The sequence below is a fragment of the Cervus canadensis genome, chromosome 33, assembly GCF_019320065.1.
Source record: "Cervus canadensis isolate Bull #8, Minnesota chromosome 33, ASM1932006v1, whole genome shotgun sequence".
Taxonomy (NCBI): Eukaryota; Metazoa; Chordata; class Mammalia; order Artiodactyla; family Cervidae; genus Cervus; species Cervus canadensis.
Window position 1 is genome coordinate 5,169,552 of NC_057418.1, and position 15,646 is coordinate 5,185,197.

The following is a 15,646-nucleotide window of genomic DNA, read 5'->3' on the forward strand; positions in this document are numbered from 1 at the left end:
TATTCCCTCACTGTAAGATGGGGACTATCCATAATAATGCCTACCTCATATACAACCTTATCAGTGTTACATGAGACAACCCATTCAAAGCTCTTGACATAAGTCTTCAGTAAAAATTAGCTTTTAGTATACGTCATGTATGGCTTCCCTGGTAGCTCAGCTGATAAACAATCAGCCTGCAACCCCAATTCGATTCCTGGGTTGGGAAGATCCCCTGGAGGAGAGAATGGCTATCCACTCCAGTATTCTTGGGTTTCCCTGGTGGCTCAGATGGTAAAGAATTTGCCTACAATGCAGCAGACCTGGATTCGATCCCTGGGTTGGGAAGATCCCTGGAGGAAGACAAGGCAACCAACTCCAGTAACTCTTGCCTGGAGAATCCCCATGGACAGATGAGCCTGGCAGGCTACAGTCCATGGGGTCACAAAGAGTTGGACACGACAGAGCGACTAAGCACAACACAGCAAACTATACATCATGTAAATAAAGTACCTGAGCTCTGAAAAGGAACAAACTTTGGATTATCATAAAATTATAAGGCATTAAATGCTTTTAAAAAATTACATTGACTTTGGTCAGCATCGGTGCTAATCAACGGTAAGTTTTACAAATCAAGAGTGTCTTTTAATTAAATGAGCTAGATTTTAAATCATTACCTGTCTCGGGATGAAAACACTTGAGGTTAAACTGCTGAAATTTCATTACTCTGAGATTTCAACCTACTGCAAGGTTTCTCCTTAAGTGAAACACTTAGGGCCACAGGTCATTTCAAGCTATTTAATGCCCTTTCAGAATGAACACCAGCCAATGCACATGATCGATACAGCCTGGCAGAACATCGGTCCTGCTAATTATAAAGGGTCAGGAACTACTGTTTCTAATAGAAATAACGACCCTCTTCTGTGTTTTCTTAGTTTTTTTTTTTTTTTTTCTTTTTAATGTTAAATTTTGACAAGCTAGTTCGCAGGAACACAAAAATCTGTTCACAGTGCCAGGCCACAGATGAAGGCAGAGGATACTTGTGCGGTCATCACACACACGCAGACAGCGCCCCACCCCGCGCCCTGCCTCACCTCCAGGTCGCAGCAGTACTGGGTGCCGTCCAGAAGGGTCACTTTGCACTGGGCAGTTCTGGTCTTCTTGGGGGCTTTCAGAGAGGCCTTCTCTGCTTTCAGCTCATTGGTCTGCACCTCCTTTGTCTCCCTTTTTGCTGCTTCATCCATAACTTCTGCTTCCTGTGTTTCCTTCACCTCTCCTTCTCTCTCCTTCCTTACTTCTTCAACAGGCTGGTGAGGGGGAAAAAAAACAATTAAGTTCATAGTAAATGTGACCAACTTGCAGAAGATGACACACACTAAAAAGAAAGATCTTTAGGAAGAACTGTGATTACTGTAAACACTGTGAGCCTAAGATTTTATTTATTTTATTTTTTTTGACCCTAAGATTTTAAAAGATTTTGAAACTTTGTCAGAAAGGGTATCTCACCACACCTTTCCCCCAATCCATTGCCAATTTTCTTATTTTGCCACTTTGGCAACCAGCATTAAATGAGTAAAAGAAACTATGTCCCAGCAATGACATTTCAATATCATGTTAAATAATAAAACTCCTAATTATAATTACATAACCATGGCAAAACTTAGGCTTCAATAGGCAACCAAAATGCACACACATACAAATCTACTTCTTCCTACCCCCTTGAACACTTAAATAAATCAAAGATACAAAAGCGTGTATTATTTAAGAAGCAAGGTGATCCTTGCCTGAGAGTACTTGTTTAGCCCTAAAATGAATAGATATGACTTTTTTATGATCTGCATATACAGGGGATTTTTTTTTTCTTTATTTTGAAAGCTTTAAAAGGAATAACAAGAGAATGCTGTGGTAGACCCTCCAAGATCCATATTCCAGATACAGTAAGCCAAAGCAGTATCTGAATTCAAGAAATCTGGAAATGGTTCAAAACAAATCCTTTCTGTTAACCTGGTTATGCCATCAAAGCCTTCACTTCCAGACAATCACTTCTCAAAATACTTGTGTCTCCGGACTGCTCACCAGAGGTTTCTCTTCCTTGACGTCAAGCTTAATCTCCTGTTGTTTTCTCTGAGCTGTTTCTTCAGCATCACCCTTGGCCTGCCTTTCTTCTTCAGGAAGAGATTCCTCCTTGTCTAAAACCTGTTCTTCCACAACAGGTTCGGTAGGCTCTTTTTTATCTCCTCCATCTTTGGCCACTACTAAGTTATAGGACTTTTGTTTCTTAAGCCAAGGGGGTATGAATCGAGAAATCCCCCGGCTCTCAGATGGATCTTTCTCTTTTTTCTGGCGGCGTGGGCTACTTTGGCTTTCAGTTGGAGGAGATGATTGGGAACCTTTTTCCTCCTCTGGATCAGACGTCTGATTCTGCTGATTTCCCGCTACTTCTTTCGGTTTCTCCTTGGTTGCATCTCCTCCTAACTGGTCAGATTCCTTCTTCACTTCAGATGCGGAGCCCACTTCAGTAGTCATGGTCACAGCTTATTCTATAAACAAAACAAAGCCACCAAGAGTTATTTTACAAACTCTCCCCATTTTAGTTTGGAGGCAAGGGGCAGGGTAAGGAAGGGTGGGGAGGAGAATGGCAGAAAGATGACAGGGAGGAAACACATTTTAAAAAGAAGGTTCAGAAGCATAAGAGAAAATGGAGACTGCTATCCTTAACGTTTAGAAATCTCTATCAGAATTGAAGAACTGAAACAAGCATCACAATAGAATTAACTGTGGTTAATTTTACAGTACAGAGAAAACTTTAAATCGTCAAGAGTTCTAGAAAAAGTAATTATTGTTCAATTTCATCTAACTATGAAAAAATAATTCACTCCCCAAATTTTTAGGGAAAATCACTTTTCTCTATACTTCAGTTTTCCTCATTCACAATATTAAAGCTACTGATATTAAGCTACAATATTAAGCTCCTGATAATGCTAGAAAATCCTGAGACATATTTCACTGCAATTTCAGAAATTAAAACCAATATCTAAAAAAATTTTAGGTATAACAAAAGTGAATTTTAAGTACTGGGTACTAATTGTGAGAAAATTAAAATGAAAACAAATATCTTTTTTGTTCCAATATTAAACCCCATAATTCACCATCACTATTCCAAGGTAAGTTAGTCTTTAAGAAAGCACTAAATCTATAATCAAAACTCCCAAACTCCACACCACCCAACCTCATACACAATTTTCTTAGTGTATGTGATGATAGAAAAATATCTAGGGCTCCCAATCTAAACCAAATGAAGACGACATAGGAGTGAAGGAAATGCATCTAGTATTCAATCCTATCACAACTAATGAAAACAAAACTGAAACTAAATCTAAAAGTATCTGGTTGTCTAAAATTTACACAAAGAAAGAGGGACTTTCAAAGTATCATAGTACCACTGACATTAAAAAAAAAAACAAGAACAGGCAGGCATGTGAAAAGATACTCAACATCATTAATCAAAGAAACGCAAACTAAAACCACAATGAGACATCACCTCACACCTGTCAGAATGGCTATCCTCAAAAAGAACACAAATAACGAATGTTGACACGGATGCTGAGAAAAAGGAATTCTCAAACACTGATGCTCGGAATGGAAATTGGTGCAACCACTGTGGAACAGTACAGAGGTTTCTCCAAACTCTGAAAGAACTTTTGTGTGATTCAGCAATTTCACTTCTGGGTATATATCAGAAACAAACAAACAAACACACTAATTTGAAAAGATATACACACCCCAACGTTCATAGCAGCATTATTTACAATTACCATGTCATGGAAGCAACCTCCATACCCCTCAATAGAAGAATGGATAAAGATGCGGCGTATATAGACAATGAAATACACAGTCACAAAAAAGAATGAAGTTTTTCCATTTGCATCTGGAGGGTACTAAGCTAAATGAAATAAGTCAGACAGAGAAAGATAAATAATGTATGATATCACTTACATGTAGAATCTAAAAAATAGATTAGTGAATATAACAAAACAGAAACAGATTCACAGATACAGAGAACAAATTAGTGGTTGATTACCAATGGTGAGTGTGAAGGGGGATGGGCAGAATAGGGGTAAGGGATTAAGAAGTACAAACTACAGAGTACAAAATAAATAAGCTACAAGGATATATTATACAACACGGGAATATAGCCAGTATTTTATAATAACTGTTAATGGAGTATAAGCTTTAAAAATAGTGAATCACTATGTTGTACACCTATAACTTACATAATACTGTACATCAACTATACTTCAATAAAAACATTTTTTAAATAAAAAAAAATTAGGCAGGAACAGCAGACACAGCACACTCTCCTTGCTTGCCAATGATAAAAGAATTCAAAGACCTGGTGCCCTAACCAATGGAAAATTTCACAGCTATCTTCAAAAGTGGTACAAACTTGAAAAGTTCAAAAAACAAAGTACATTGGATTTTCATTTTTTTAAGATGTATTGAAGTATAATTCACATACCATAAAATCCACCCTTTTAAACTATACAGTTAATGATTCTAAGTATATTCAAAACTTTGTACAACCATCACCACTCTCTAATCCTAGAACATTTTCATCATCCCAAAAAGAAGTCCTGTGTCATTAATAGTTACTCTCCAACCTCCCCTTCTGCAGCCCATTGAGATCACGAAACTACTTTCACTTTGTATAGATTTGCCTATTTGTCATTTCAAATAAACAGAATCATACAACATGTTGCATTTTCACTTGCATAATGTTTTTAAGGTTCATCCATGTTGTAGTACATATCAGTACTACACTTATTTTTTTAATTATTCACTTCTTTTGCAAATCATATATCTGAGGAGTCCAATATCCAAAATATACAAAGAACTATTTTTTTATACAAAATATTTGTATACAAAATATACAAATAGGAAAAGGAGTACGTCAAGGCTGTATATTGTCACCCTGTTTATTTAAATTATATGCAGAGTACATTATGAGAAACGCTGGGCTGGAGGAAGCACAAGCTGCAATCAAGATTGCTGGGGGAAATATCAACCTCAGATATGCAGATGACACCACCCTTATGGCAGAGAGTGAAGAAGAACTAAAGAGCCTCTTGATGAAAGTGAAAGAGGAGAGTGAAAAAGTTGGCTTAAAGCTCAACATTCAGAAAACTAAAATCATGGCATCCAGTCCAATCACTTCATGGCAAATAGATGGGGAAACAGTGGAAACAGTGGCTGACTTTATTTTTCTGGGTTCCAAAATCACTGCAGATGGTGATTGCAGCCATAAAATTAAAAGCTGCTTACTCGTTGGAAAGAAAGTTATGACCAACCTAGACAGCATATTAAAAAGCAGAGACATTACTTTGCCAACAAAGGTCCGTCTAGTCAAGGCTATGGTTTTTCCAGTGGTCATGCACGGATGTGAGAGTTGGACTATGAAGAAAGCTGAGCACTGAATTGATGCTTTTGGACTGTGGTGTTGGAGAAGACTCTTGAGAGTCCCTTGGACTACAAGGAGATCCAACCAGTCCATCCTAAAGGAAATCAGTCCTGGGTGTTCACTGGAAGGACTGATGCTGAAGCTGAAACTCCAATACTTTGGCCACCTGATGAGAAGAGCTGACTCATTTGTAAAGACCCTGATGCTGGGAGAGATTGGAGGCAAGAGGAGAAGGGGACGACAGAGGATGAGACGGTTGGATGGCATCACCAACTCAATGGACATGGGTTTGGGTGGACTCCGGGAGTTGGTGATGGACAGGGAGGCTTGGCGTGCTATGGTTCATGGGGTCGCAAAGAGTCGGACACGACTGAGCGACTGAACTGAACAAAGAACTCTTACAACTCAATAGTAAAGAACAAAAAAGTATTATTTTTTCAATGGGCAAAGGCTTTGAGTAGAATTCCTCCAAAGAAAAAAAATGACCAATAAGTACTTGAAATGATTCCGAACATTATTAGTCATTAGGGAAGTGCAAATCAAAACCACTATGAAATACCACTTCACATCCACTAGTATGGCTATAACCAAAGACAATAACACATACTGGTGAGCTTGCTGGAAAGTTGGAACCCTCAACATTGCTGGAAATGATGTAAAATGGTACAGCCACTTGGAAATCAGTTTGGCAATTCCTCAAAAAAGTGAACATAAAGCTACTGTATGACTCAGCAATCCCACTCCTGGGTGCACGCCCAAAAGAAAAGAAAATATATGTTTACCCCAAAACTTGTAAATGAACTTTTCTAACAGCACAATTCACAACAGTCAAAAAATGGAAACAATCCAAATGCCCACCAACTAACGGATGGATAAACAGAACGTGGTCCATCTACACAAAAGAATAGTAAGCAGTTCTGAAAAGGAATGAAGTACTGATACATGCTTCCATATGAACCTTGAAAACATTATGCTAAGTGAAAGAAGCCAGATACAAAAACCCATTTGTATAAAATTTCCAGAACAGACAAATACTCAGAGATGAGGAGTAAACTAGTGGTTGCCAAGGGCTAAAAGGAATGGAGAATGGGGAGCAAGTGTAATAGGTACAGGGTTTCTTTCTGGGGTAATGAAAATATTTTGGAATTCGATGTGATAGTTGAACAACCTCATGAATATACTCAAAATCACTGAATTGTGAACTTTAAAGGGGTAATATCTCAATTAAAAAATAACTTTTAAATTGTTATATACTTCCAATAGGCAGGCATAAAAACATTCATTTAGTCAGCCTATATTTCATGGGCATAGGGCCTCCATGGTGGCTCAATGGTAAAGAATCCGTCTGCTATGCAGGAGACCGCCTACAATGCAGGAGATGCAGGTTCAGTCCCTGGCAGGGGAAGATGTCCTGGAGGAGGAAATGGCAACCAACTCTAGTATTCTTGCCTGGAAAAGCCCATGGGCAGAGGAGCCTGGCGGCTTACAGCCCACTGTGTTGCAAGACTCAGACACAATATAGCAACTAAGCCACCAACCACCGTCGCAATGTGCCAAGTACGAAGCACGTGAATAAAGACGACCTTCCAAGGACAGTGGGTTACAGATAAGTCAAAAGCATGCTGCTCAAAGAGCACGGGAGGAACACTTAACCAGGATTAGAACGAGAGAGTTATCAGACAAGTCTTTCTACAAAAGTCAACATTTGAGTTGCTTTAAAATAATGGGTCAAAATGGGAAGCATGTGCCAGACACAGGCAAGTGTGGAGAAACATGAGAACACTCCTTCCATAGGAAACTCAAAAGTGCTGAACAATAACACACTGGACAAGTGAAGTGGGGGCTTGTGAGTGGAAGGAGGAAGGTGAATTGGTGATGATGAAGTAGGAGAAACAGGCTGAAGCTAGAACACAAAAGGTTCTGAATGTCATGCTAAGAAATGTCTGGAGGTTGATTTAAAAGCAATGAGAAGTCAAATAAGAACTTCAAGTAGAGGAGTAAAGTAATCAAATTCATATTTGGGATAGCCCAACCTTGTTATAAGTAGAGGATGAGAGAAAAGAATGAAATAGGAAAGTATCTAGGAGGCTGATGCCATAATCCAAGCATGAGAAGATAATGGTCTACACTATGGCAGAAGCAATTAGGTATAGGGTAAGAAATGAATCTGATGGTCAAGACAAAGACTGAACATGATGTGGCATCTATCTGCAATCAGCAAGTCAATGAGAAGAACGAGTCCAGGAAAAGTCCTGGGTCACGAGAGACTGGGATGATGTTAGAACCATTCACGGAAATAGGGAACACAAGGAAAAGAAGGTCTGGTTGACACAAACCTGGTTTTTAGTTCACCGTGACTAAGGAGTCTGTGGAGGTATTCAGCTGGCCACCTGACACACGAGTCTTAAAGGAAGACCACACACACACTAGAGATTTGGGAGCTGTCGCCACGTGAGAGGTAGCTAAAGGCTCAAGTGACAGTGATATCACCCAGGGAAAGAAGTGTGGTCTGAGCCTCAAGGGCTCTGAAGAAAAGCCTTCTAACCCCAGCATTTAAGAGCCGGGCAGAAGGACAAAGGCGAGAAGAAACACACAGTCAAACAAGGGGGTTAGAGGACAGTGATGTCCCTGAGGGCAGTGCTACAGACGAGGGAATAGTCAGGTAACTGTGTTAAATGCATGTCCAATCTTACATCTTATTTTTACATGCATGAAGCTCAAAATCATGTCTTCCAGTAAGACTTTTATATGAGTACTTGAACTAGCCCCATATTGCACAGAAAATCTTTTTTCCTTCTTTAAGGTACCATTTTCCAGGTACCAATTAAGTGGAAATAACTATTTACATTAATCATGAAGTGAGCAAAGCTGACTTTTGGCAATACTCTCTAATTACATTTGAAGAGCCAAATCAATGTCCTGGTAAAAATTAAAATAAAAATGCCTCATACTTTCCTAAGCTAACAAAGATAATTGGCAGTTCTCTAACTACTTTAGCTGTGAGAAACAATCTGGAGACTGATCAACTAAAGCTGATTTGGGGTCAAAATATTTCAGAAGCAATGAAATATAAAACTAAAGTTTCCACTATTATGTTAAAAGTATTCAGTTCAGTTCAGTCACTCAATCGTGTCCGACTCTTTGCGACCCCGTGGACTACAGCACACCAGGCTTCCCTGTCCAATATCAACTCCCAAGCCTTGCTCAAACTCATGTCCATCAAGTCAGTGATGCCATCCAACCATCTCATCCTCTGTCATCCCCTTCTCCTCCTGCCCTCAATCTTTCCCAGCATCAGGGTCTTTCCCAATGAGTCAGTTCTTTGCATCAGGTGGCCAAAGTATTGGAGTTTCAGCTTCAACATCAGTCCTTCCAAAGAATATTCAGGACTGATTTCCTTTAGGATTGACTAGTTGGATCTCCTTGCAGTCCAAGGGACTCTCAAGAGTCTTCTCCAAAACCACAGTTCAAAAGCATCAGTTCTTTGGCACTCAGCTTTCTTTACATTTTCTTTATATTTAAAAGTATTATTATTTGCATTTTAATCATAAAATCTATCACTCACTGCTTACCAGGTCAGACATCACGTATATGATTTCTGCTTCTCACAACATCCCACACGGCAGGTATTAGCCCCATTGTACAGTAAAAAATGGAAGAGTGACTTGTTAGGTTACTTGTTAAGTGACTTGTCTAAGGCCAATGAATGGAGGCCCACACAGGTGTGTGCACCTATATTTTGTAATGCAGTCACAGCTCCACTGTATATCAAAGATTGAATCAACCAGAGCCCATGGCTTACTCCTTAAAAGAAGATTCACATCAGTCTATCAAAATGACTACAGAATAACATGACTCTATTCTGTGACTTGCTGTAATTAGCCCAGCGTGCAAATGTGTGTGTGCTCAGGTGTGTCTGTCTCTTTGAGACTCATGGAATGTAGCCCACCAGGCCCCTCTGTCCACAGGATTTTCCAGGCAAGAACACTGGAGTGGACTGCCATTTCTGTCTCCAGGGGATCTTCCCAACCAGGGAATTGAACCTGCATCTCCTGTGTCGGTAAGCGGATTCAGGTTCTTTACCACCACACCACATGGGAAGCCCTCCCCCCCGCAAATAAGAAATGTACAGAGGCGTTCTCACCACAAAGAAAACCGTATCTGAAGGTTACTACCTGGCCATGCAACCACAATTGAGCTGATGGGTCAAAACCAAAACCAAGGTGCTACTACAGACTCAAAGAGGACAGATAAACCATACTGCACCACCAAGCCTCACAAAGCAGCCCTCTTCAAGCACCATGTACTCGCAAAACTTGTTTTAAGCATTTCAAAGCCGAGCAGTGTTGCCCATCAAAGGAAATTACAAGATAAGTTACAATGGAAATGGCTAATTGGATTGTAAATATTCAACAATAGGGTGGATATAATTTATGTAAATATGTACATTCTTAAAATAGTCTCAAGAGATCGTGTTTAGATCAAACTTAAACACTACCTTCTTTGTTGATAAAACGGTTTCTTGAACAAATTACCACCATCAAGAAAACATGATTATAGCACATCCATTCACCATAATTATCATGCCTGCACCGCTCCGAGCTCCAAATGTGGATAAGCCTTTAAATACCACCGCCCACTAAAATGGAAACTCCTGCAGTGGAACGCAAGCCCTCCACTAAAATGAAAGCCCCCTGAGGGTTGAGATCTTGGGATCTTTCTTTTATTTCACTGCTATGTTCCCAGCATCTAGACTGGCACATAAGGGACATCAGATAAATATTTACTGAATGAGTGTTGTCTGGACTAATACCTTCATTTTATCTTATCAACAAGGAAACTGAGGCTCAGCAAGACTAGGAGATTTGCCTGAGATTACAAAGCCAGGTGGGCAAAGCCAGAACCAGAAAGCACTCAAACTCCAGCAACGCTCATTCCACTCAGCTTTAATTACAAATACCTAAAATCCATCATTAAGATAGTTACATAACATACTAAGTAAAGACCACCCTACTTATCAGCCACCAAAAAGAACACTGCTGTGAACAGTCAGCCCATTAGACAGGCATGAGCTCTTGACACAATTACCATGTTGGCAAGCTCCATCTGGGTTGATAAAAGCGTTCATTATTGTAATAGCTCCATGAGAAAAAGCACACATCATTTAACACACAACCAAGCAGAAAACTATCACCACCAGAGGAGCAGCACAGGTCAGGTAAAGAGCTGTATTACATGAAGCGACTCTTTTTTCTGATGTTGAAAAAAGGAGGCAGGCTCCAAGGTGCAGTCACTAACACTAGCCTAAACTATCTATCCTGTAATATTATGCCAACAACGTTAGCAACACACCAGCCCTTAAAAAGAGGACGACAGTAAGCAAAGCCAAGCAAGAAGATACACAATCTAGACACTCCTACAAAGAACTTCAAGCAGAAGTCCATGTTCATTATTGGGTCCAGATGTTTCCTTAAAACCTTGAGAGAAGCAGCACTACTCTAAGAGTCCTCACTGTTAATAAAACCCGTGTCCAGGAGGAAGAGGGCAGGAGCTGCTGCCGACTGAGGAGCTCCCATCCTCTGCTGAGATCACAAGCAACAGGAGGTCTTTGATTTCTATCGACAGAGCTCGATCCATTCGTTAGGGAATTCAAGATTTACAGAATGGGGAACATGCATTTCTAAACTTGAAAAATGGGGGTAAGGTATGGCAAGAGGCTTTCCTTTGAGACAGGAACAAAATGTGCCAGAAAGACAAACTTTAAAAATATTGGCAACGTGTACACAGTTCCAATTTGGTCACTTTCCAGTGTGACAAATCCTGTTTTTAATCCATCGTTGTGACTGGGCAGAGGATATAGAGAGCCACTTTCTGAAACCCACAATCACTTTCTTACATTCATCTCCCCAAACAGATCTCTGGATCCTAAGAAAACAAATTTCCTGGATCCCAAGAAAAGGTCTTTTAATACACCTACTACCTTCTTTTATGTGAATGTGAGAAAAACAAAACAGCAACCCCAAAAAAGGAATGACTAAGCAGTCACCTAACTGTACCTAGGAAGTAAGAGCGATGCTTCTCAAAAAATGGTCAACATTTTTTTTAAGGGAAGGAGGGAAGAAGAGGAGGAAGAAAGGGAGGAAAGAAGAAAAATATCTGGAGAGAGAGAAGTAATAACAAAAACAGGCAGGCTGAGAGCCGACTGAAAGTAATTCCTCTCCTTTGTAGGCTTATTTTTCTTCAGTGTCAAAAGGTCTAGAAAATACTATATCCCATGTCCAAATACATACAACTACATTTCAAAGGGACTATTTGTTAGTTTAAATTATCTATACGGTGAGGGTAAACAGAGTTATTTTTTAAATAATTCAATGCTGCCCACCCTAGTTACCTTAATAACACATTACATCGTTTGGTTTCTTTTAAAGGGATAAAGGGCCTATAAGAGAGAGAGAACTATTCTATAAAGATATAAGTAAACATCTGGTTTAAATTAAACCCACATATACAAAAGATATGAACTGTAGCCCTTTGCTAACTCAAGTCTAGGCAGGATCGGATTACATTCAGAGCATGAATTTCCTCCAGCCTTTCCACTACTTTTTAACAGAACTCAAATTTTGTTCAGCTTTTCTCTTTTCCACACACGTGCCAGCAGAGGCTGGCTCCAGGTCAGGCCACAAGGTAATGGTGTGCTGGCGTAGGGTAATCATGGTAGCTCCCCATCCCTCTGCCAGGAAAACATGTAAAAGTCCGTTGGTGGGCTCCTGGGGAAGGATGCCTCTGTCTAGAAAGAGCCACAAGAAAAGAAGGCCCCCTCTCCTGCCTCTAAACACTGTGTATGTGGTTCCCAGAAGTGCTGTTACCATCCTGAATAATCCATGAGGGGGGAAGGCCTGGAGACAAAGTGACATATAGCAGAAGGCACTGGCAAAAGTTACAGGGAAGAGGACCAGCCTGCTGGGCATGCTACCGGTGACCAGGTCCTGGAGTTGAGCTTCCCATCACGTGAGATAACATACTGCTCCCCATGGTTTAAACAATTAAACCAGGGGGTACGGTTCCTTGCAGTCACTATTAGTCTCTGCATATTCTGAGGCAAGCGTTAGAAACTAATCCCTAAGAAAGTAGGAATACATATAGAACCAACTCAGGCGATTATTACTCCCCACTGGGTTTTACAGCCCTCAAGCCTAAAAGCTATGATTGTCCAAATGCCCCACTTTTTCCAGATGTTCAATCTTTGAAAACCTAGTATTAGAGATAATGGTCTTCCCTGGTAGCTCAGCTGGTAAAGAATCTGCCTGCAATGCAGGAGACCCCGGTTCGATTCCTAGGTCAGGAAGAGCCCCTGCAGAAGGGATAGGCTACCCACTCCAGTGTTCTTGGGCTTCCCTGGCGGCTCAGCTGGTAAAGAATCTGCCTGCAATGAGGGAGACCTGGATTTGATCCCTGGGTTGGGAAGATCCCCTGGAGGAGGACATGGCAACCCACTCCAGTATTCTGCCTGGAGAATCCCCATGGACAGAAGAGCCTGGCAAGTTACAGTCCACAGGTCATTAAAAAGTCAGACACGACTGAGCGACTAAGCACTGCACAGCACATTGGAGTTAATATTAGTGAGATAAGCCATTAATTCTTCATTCTATCAACTCTAAATAAAAACGAAAGAAACTATCTTAGAGTTCAAAGTATGATTCCCCTTATTCGTACACTGGAGAGGAGGGTATGTGAAAATCAAGGCATTATTCTCCACAATGTCGAAGCCCCAAAACACCTAAGATAAGTGCTAACAATCTGATTTGTTAAAAGCAAGTCTCTGCTGTTCTCATTAAGAATCAAGCCAAGAAAAAAATCTGAGTGAGGCAAAGCCTTTTCCGCAGGCAACTAGGGTCACCGAGGGACAGCTGCCCTTTCCCAGAGCTCAGGATACCAGAGGCTATGCATAAATCACTAAGGATCCCAAAGCTCCGTACCATCATTCTCATAATCAAAATGCACATGAAGCTTGTCATTTGGGGCGCTCCAGCCTCACACCCTCATCAAGGTGATAGAGACATCCAGAATGCTGTTGGCTCCTCGTTAATCAATTACGGACACTGAGTTGTGGGCTCAGAATTATCAATGAACTGTGTTTGCTCAAATTCCTTCTCTCAGACGGGGCCCTGAATTTTTGTAAAGGCCAGAGCCGGAGCTACATTCTTTGTGTGCGAAACCAGCTATAATCTTTGGATAAAATAACATGATGATTTGGAGATCAAGTCTAGGAACTGAAGAGACCAGGGTTAGGATTCCAGCTGTCTCATACTAGCCATGGAACCACAGAAAAGTTATTGAGGCTCACTGAGTCTCAGTTTCCTCATCAGCAAAACGGGGATATTTATACATACCCACTGGGTGACTATAAGGGTTAAATTAGATGCTATACATAAAGTGCCTGGCACAAAATAAACTCATAATAAATGCTGGGCCACAGTCATCATATAGGGATTCTAAAAAAGAAGGGACTATATCTGAATCTTCACTAATCTTCCTGGTTCCAAATAGGAAAAGGAGTAGGTCAAGGCTGTATATTGTCACCCTGCTTATTTAACTTATATGCAGAGTACATCATGAGAAACGCTGGGCTGGAAGAAGCACAAGCCGGAATCAAGATTGCCGGAAGAATATCAATAACCTCAGATATGCAGATGACACCACCCTTATGGTAGAAAGTGAAGAAGAACTAAACAGCCTCTTGATGAAAGTGAAAGAGGAGAGTGAAAAAGTTGGCTTAAAGCTTAACATTCAGAAAACTAAGATCATGGCATCTGGTCCCATCACCTCATGGGAAATAGATGGGGAGACAGTGGAAACAGTGTCAGATTTTATTTTGGGGGGGCTCCAAAATCACTGCACTTGGTGATTGCAGCCATGAAATTAAAAGACGCTTACTCCTTGGAAGGAAAGTTATGACCAACCTAGATAGCATACTAAAAAGCAGAGACATTACTTTGCCAACAAAGGTCCGTCTAGTCAAGGCTATGGTTTTTCCAGTGATCATGTAAGGATGTGAGAGTTGGACTGTGAAGAAACCTGAGTGCCGAAAAATTGATGCTTTTGAACTGTGGTGTTGGAGAAGACTCTTGAGAGTCTCTTGGACTGCAAGGAGATCCAACCAGTCCATCCTAAAAGAGATCAGTCCTGGGTGTTCATTGGAAGGACTGATGTTGAAGCTGAAACTCCAGTACTTTGGCCACCTGATGCGAAGAGCTGACTCATTGGAAAAGACCCTAATGCTGGGAAAGATTGAGGGCAGGAGGAGAAGGGGACGACAGAGGATGAGATGGCTGGATGGCATCACCGACTCGATGGGCACGAGTTTGAGTAAACTCCAGGAGCCGGTGATGGACAGGGAGGCCTGGCGTGCTGCGATTCATGGGGTCGCAAAGAGTTGGACATGACTGAGTGACTGAACTGAACTGAATATTTGAATCTTCACTAAGGATATTAATAGTAAGAATAGAAATAACAATAAATAATGAAAATATCAGCTATTGGCTGAAGACTTTTCTAGAGATTTTACATGAAGCAATTCCTTTAATACTCACAGCCTTTGTGGTAGAAACTAAAATTACTTTCATGCTGCAGATGAAGAAGGTAAACGAGGATCAAGAAGGTAAATGAGGTACCCCAATATTCATTGCAGCACTGTTTATAATAGCCAGGACATGGAAGCAACCTAAATGCCCATCAGCAGACGAATGGATAAGAAAGCTGTGGTACATATACACAATGGAATATTACTCGGCCATTAAAAAGAATTCATTTGAATCAGTTCTAATGAGGTGGATGAAACTGAAGCCCATTATACATGAAGTAAGCCAGAAAGAAAAACATCAATACAGTATACTAACGCATATATATGGAATTTAGAAAGATGGGAATGATACCCTATATGCAAGACAGAAAAAGAGACACAGATGTACAGAACAGACTTTTGGACTCTATGGGAGAAGGCGAGAGTGGGATGATCTGAGCAAATAGTATTGAAACATGTATATTATCTATGGTGAAACAGATCACCAGCCCAGGTTGGATGCATGAGACAAGTGCTCGGGGCTGGTGCACTGGGAAGACCCAGAGGGATGGGATGGGGAGGGAGGCGGGAGGGGGGTTCAGGATGGGGAATATGTGTAAATCCATGGCTGATTCATGTCAATGTATGGC

General features: G+C 40.7%; 1 protein-coding gene across 13 annotated transcripts in view; it reads right to left on the reverse strand.

Annotated features, from left to right (window-relative positions):
* The window catches only part of EPB41L2 (erythrocyte membrane protein band 4.1 like 2), a 205,242-nt gene that overhangs the window by 102,502 nt on the left and 87,094 nt on the right, over nt 1-15,646 (reverse strand). For all 13 annotated transcript variants that reach the window (XM_043456961.1, XM_043456960.1, XM_043456958.1 and 10 more), the window contains 2 exons: nt 2,056-2,519; nt 1,074-1,286 (listed from right to left, as the gene is read on the reverse strand). In XM_043456961.1, coding sequence (XP_043312896.1) covers nt 1,074-1,286; nt 2,056-2,505 — 663 coding nt within the window. In that variant the 5' untranslated portion in view covers nt 2,506-2,519. The remainder of the gene's footprint in view (nt 1-1,073; nt 1,287-2,055; nt 2,520-15,646) is intronic.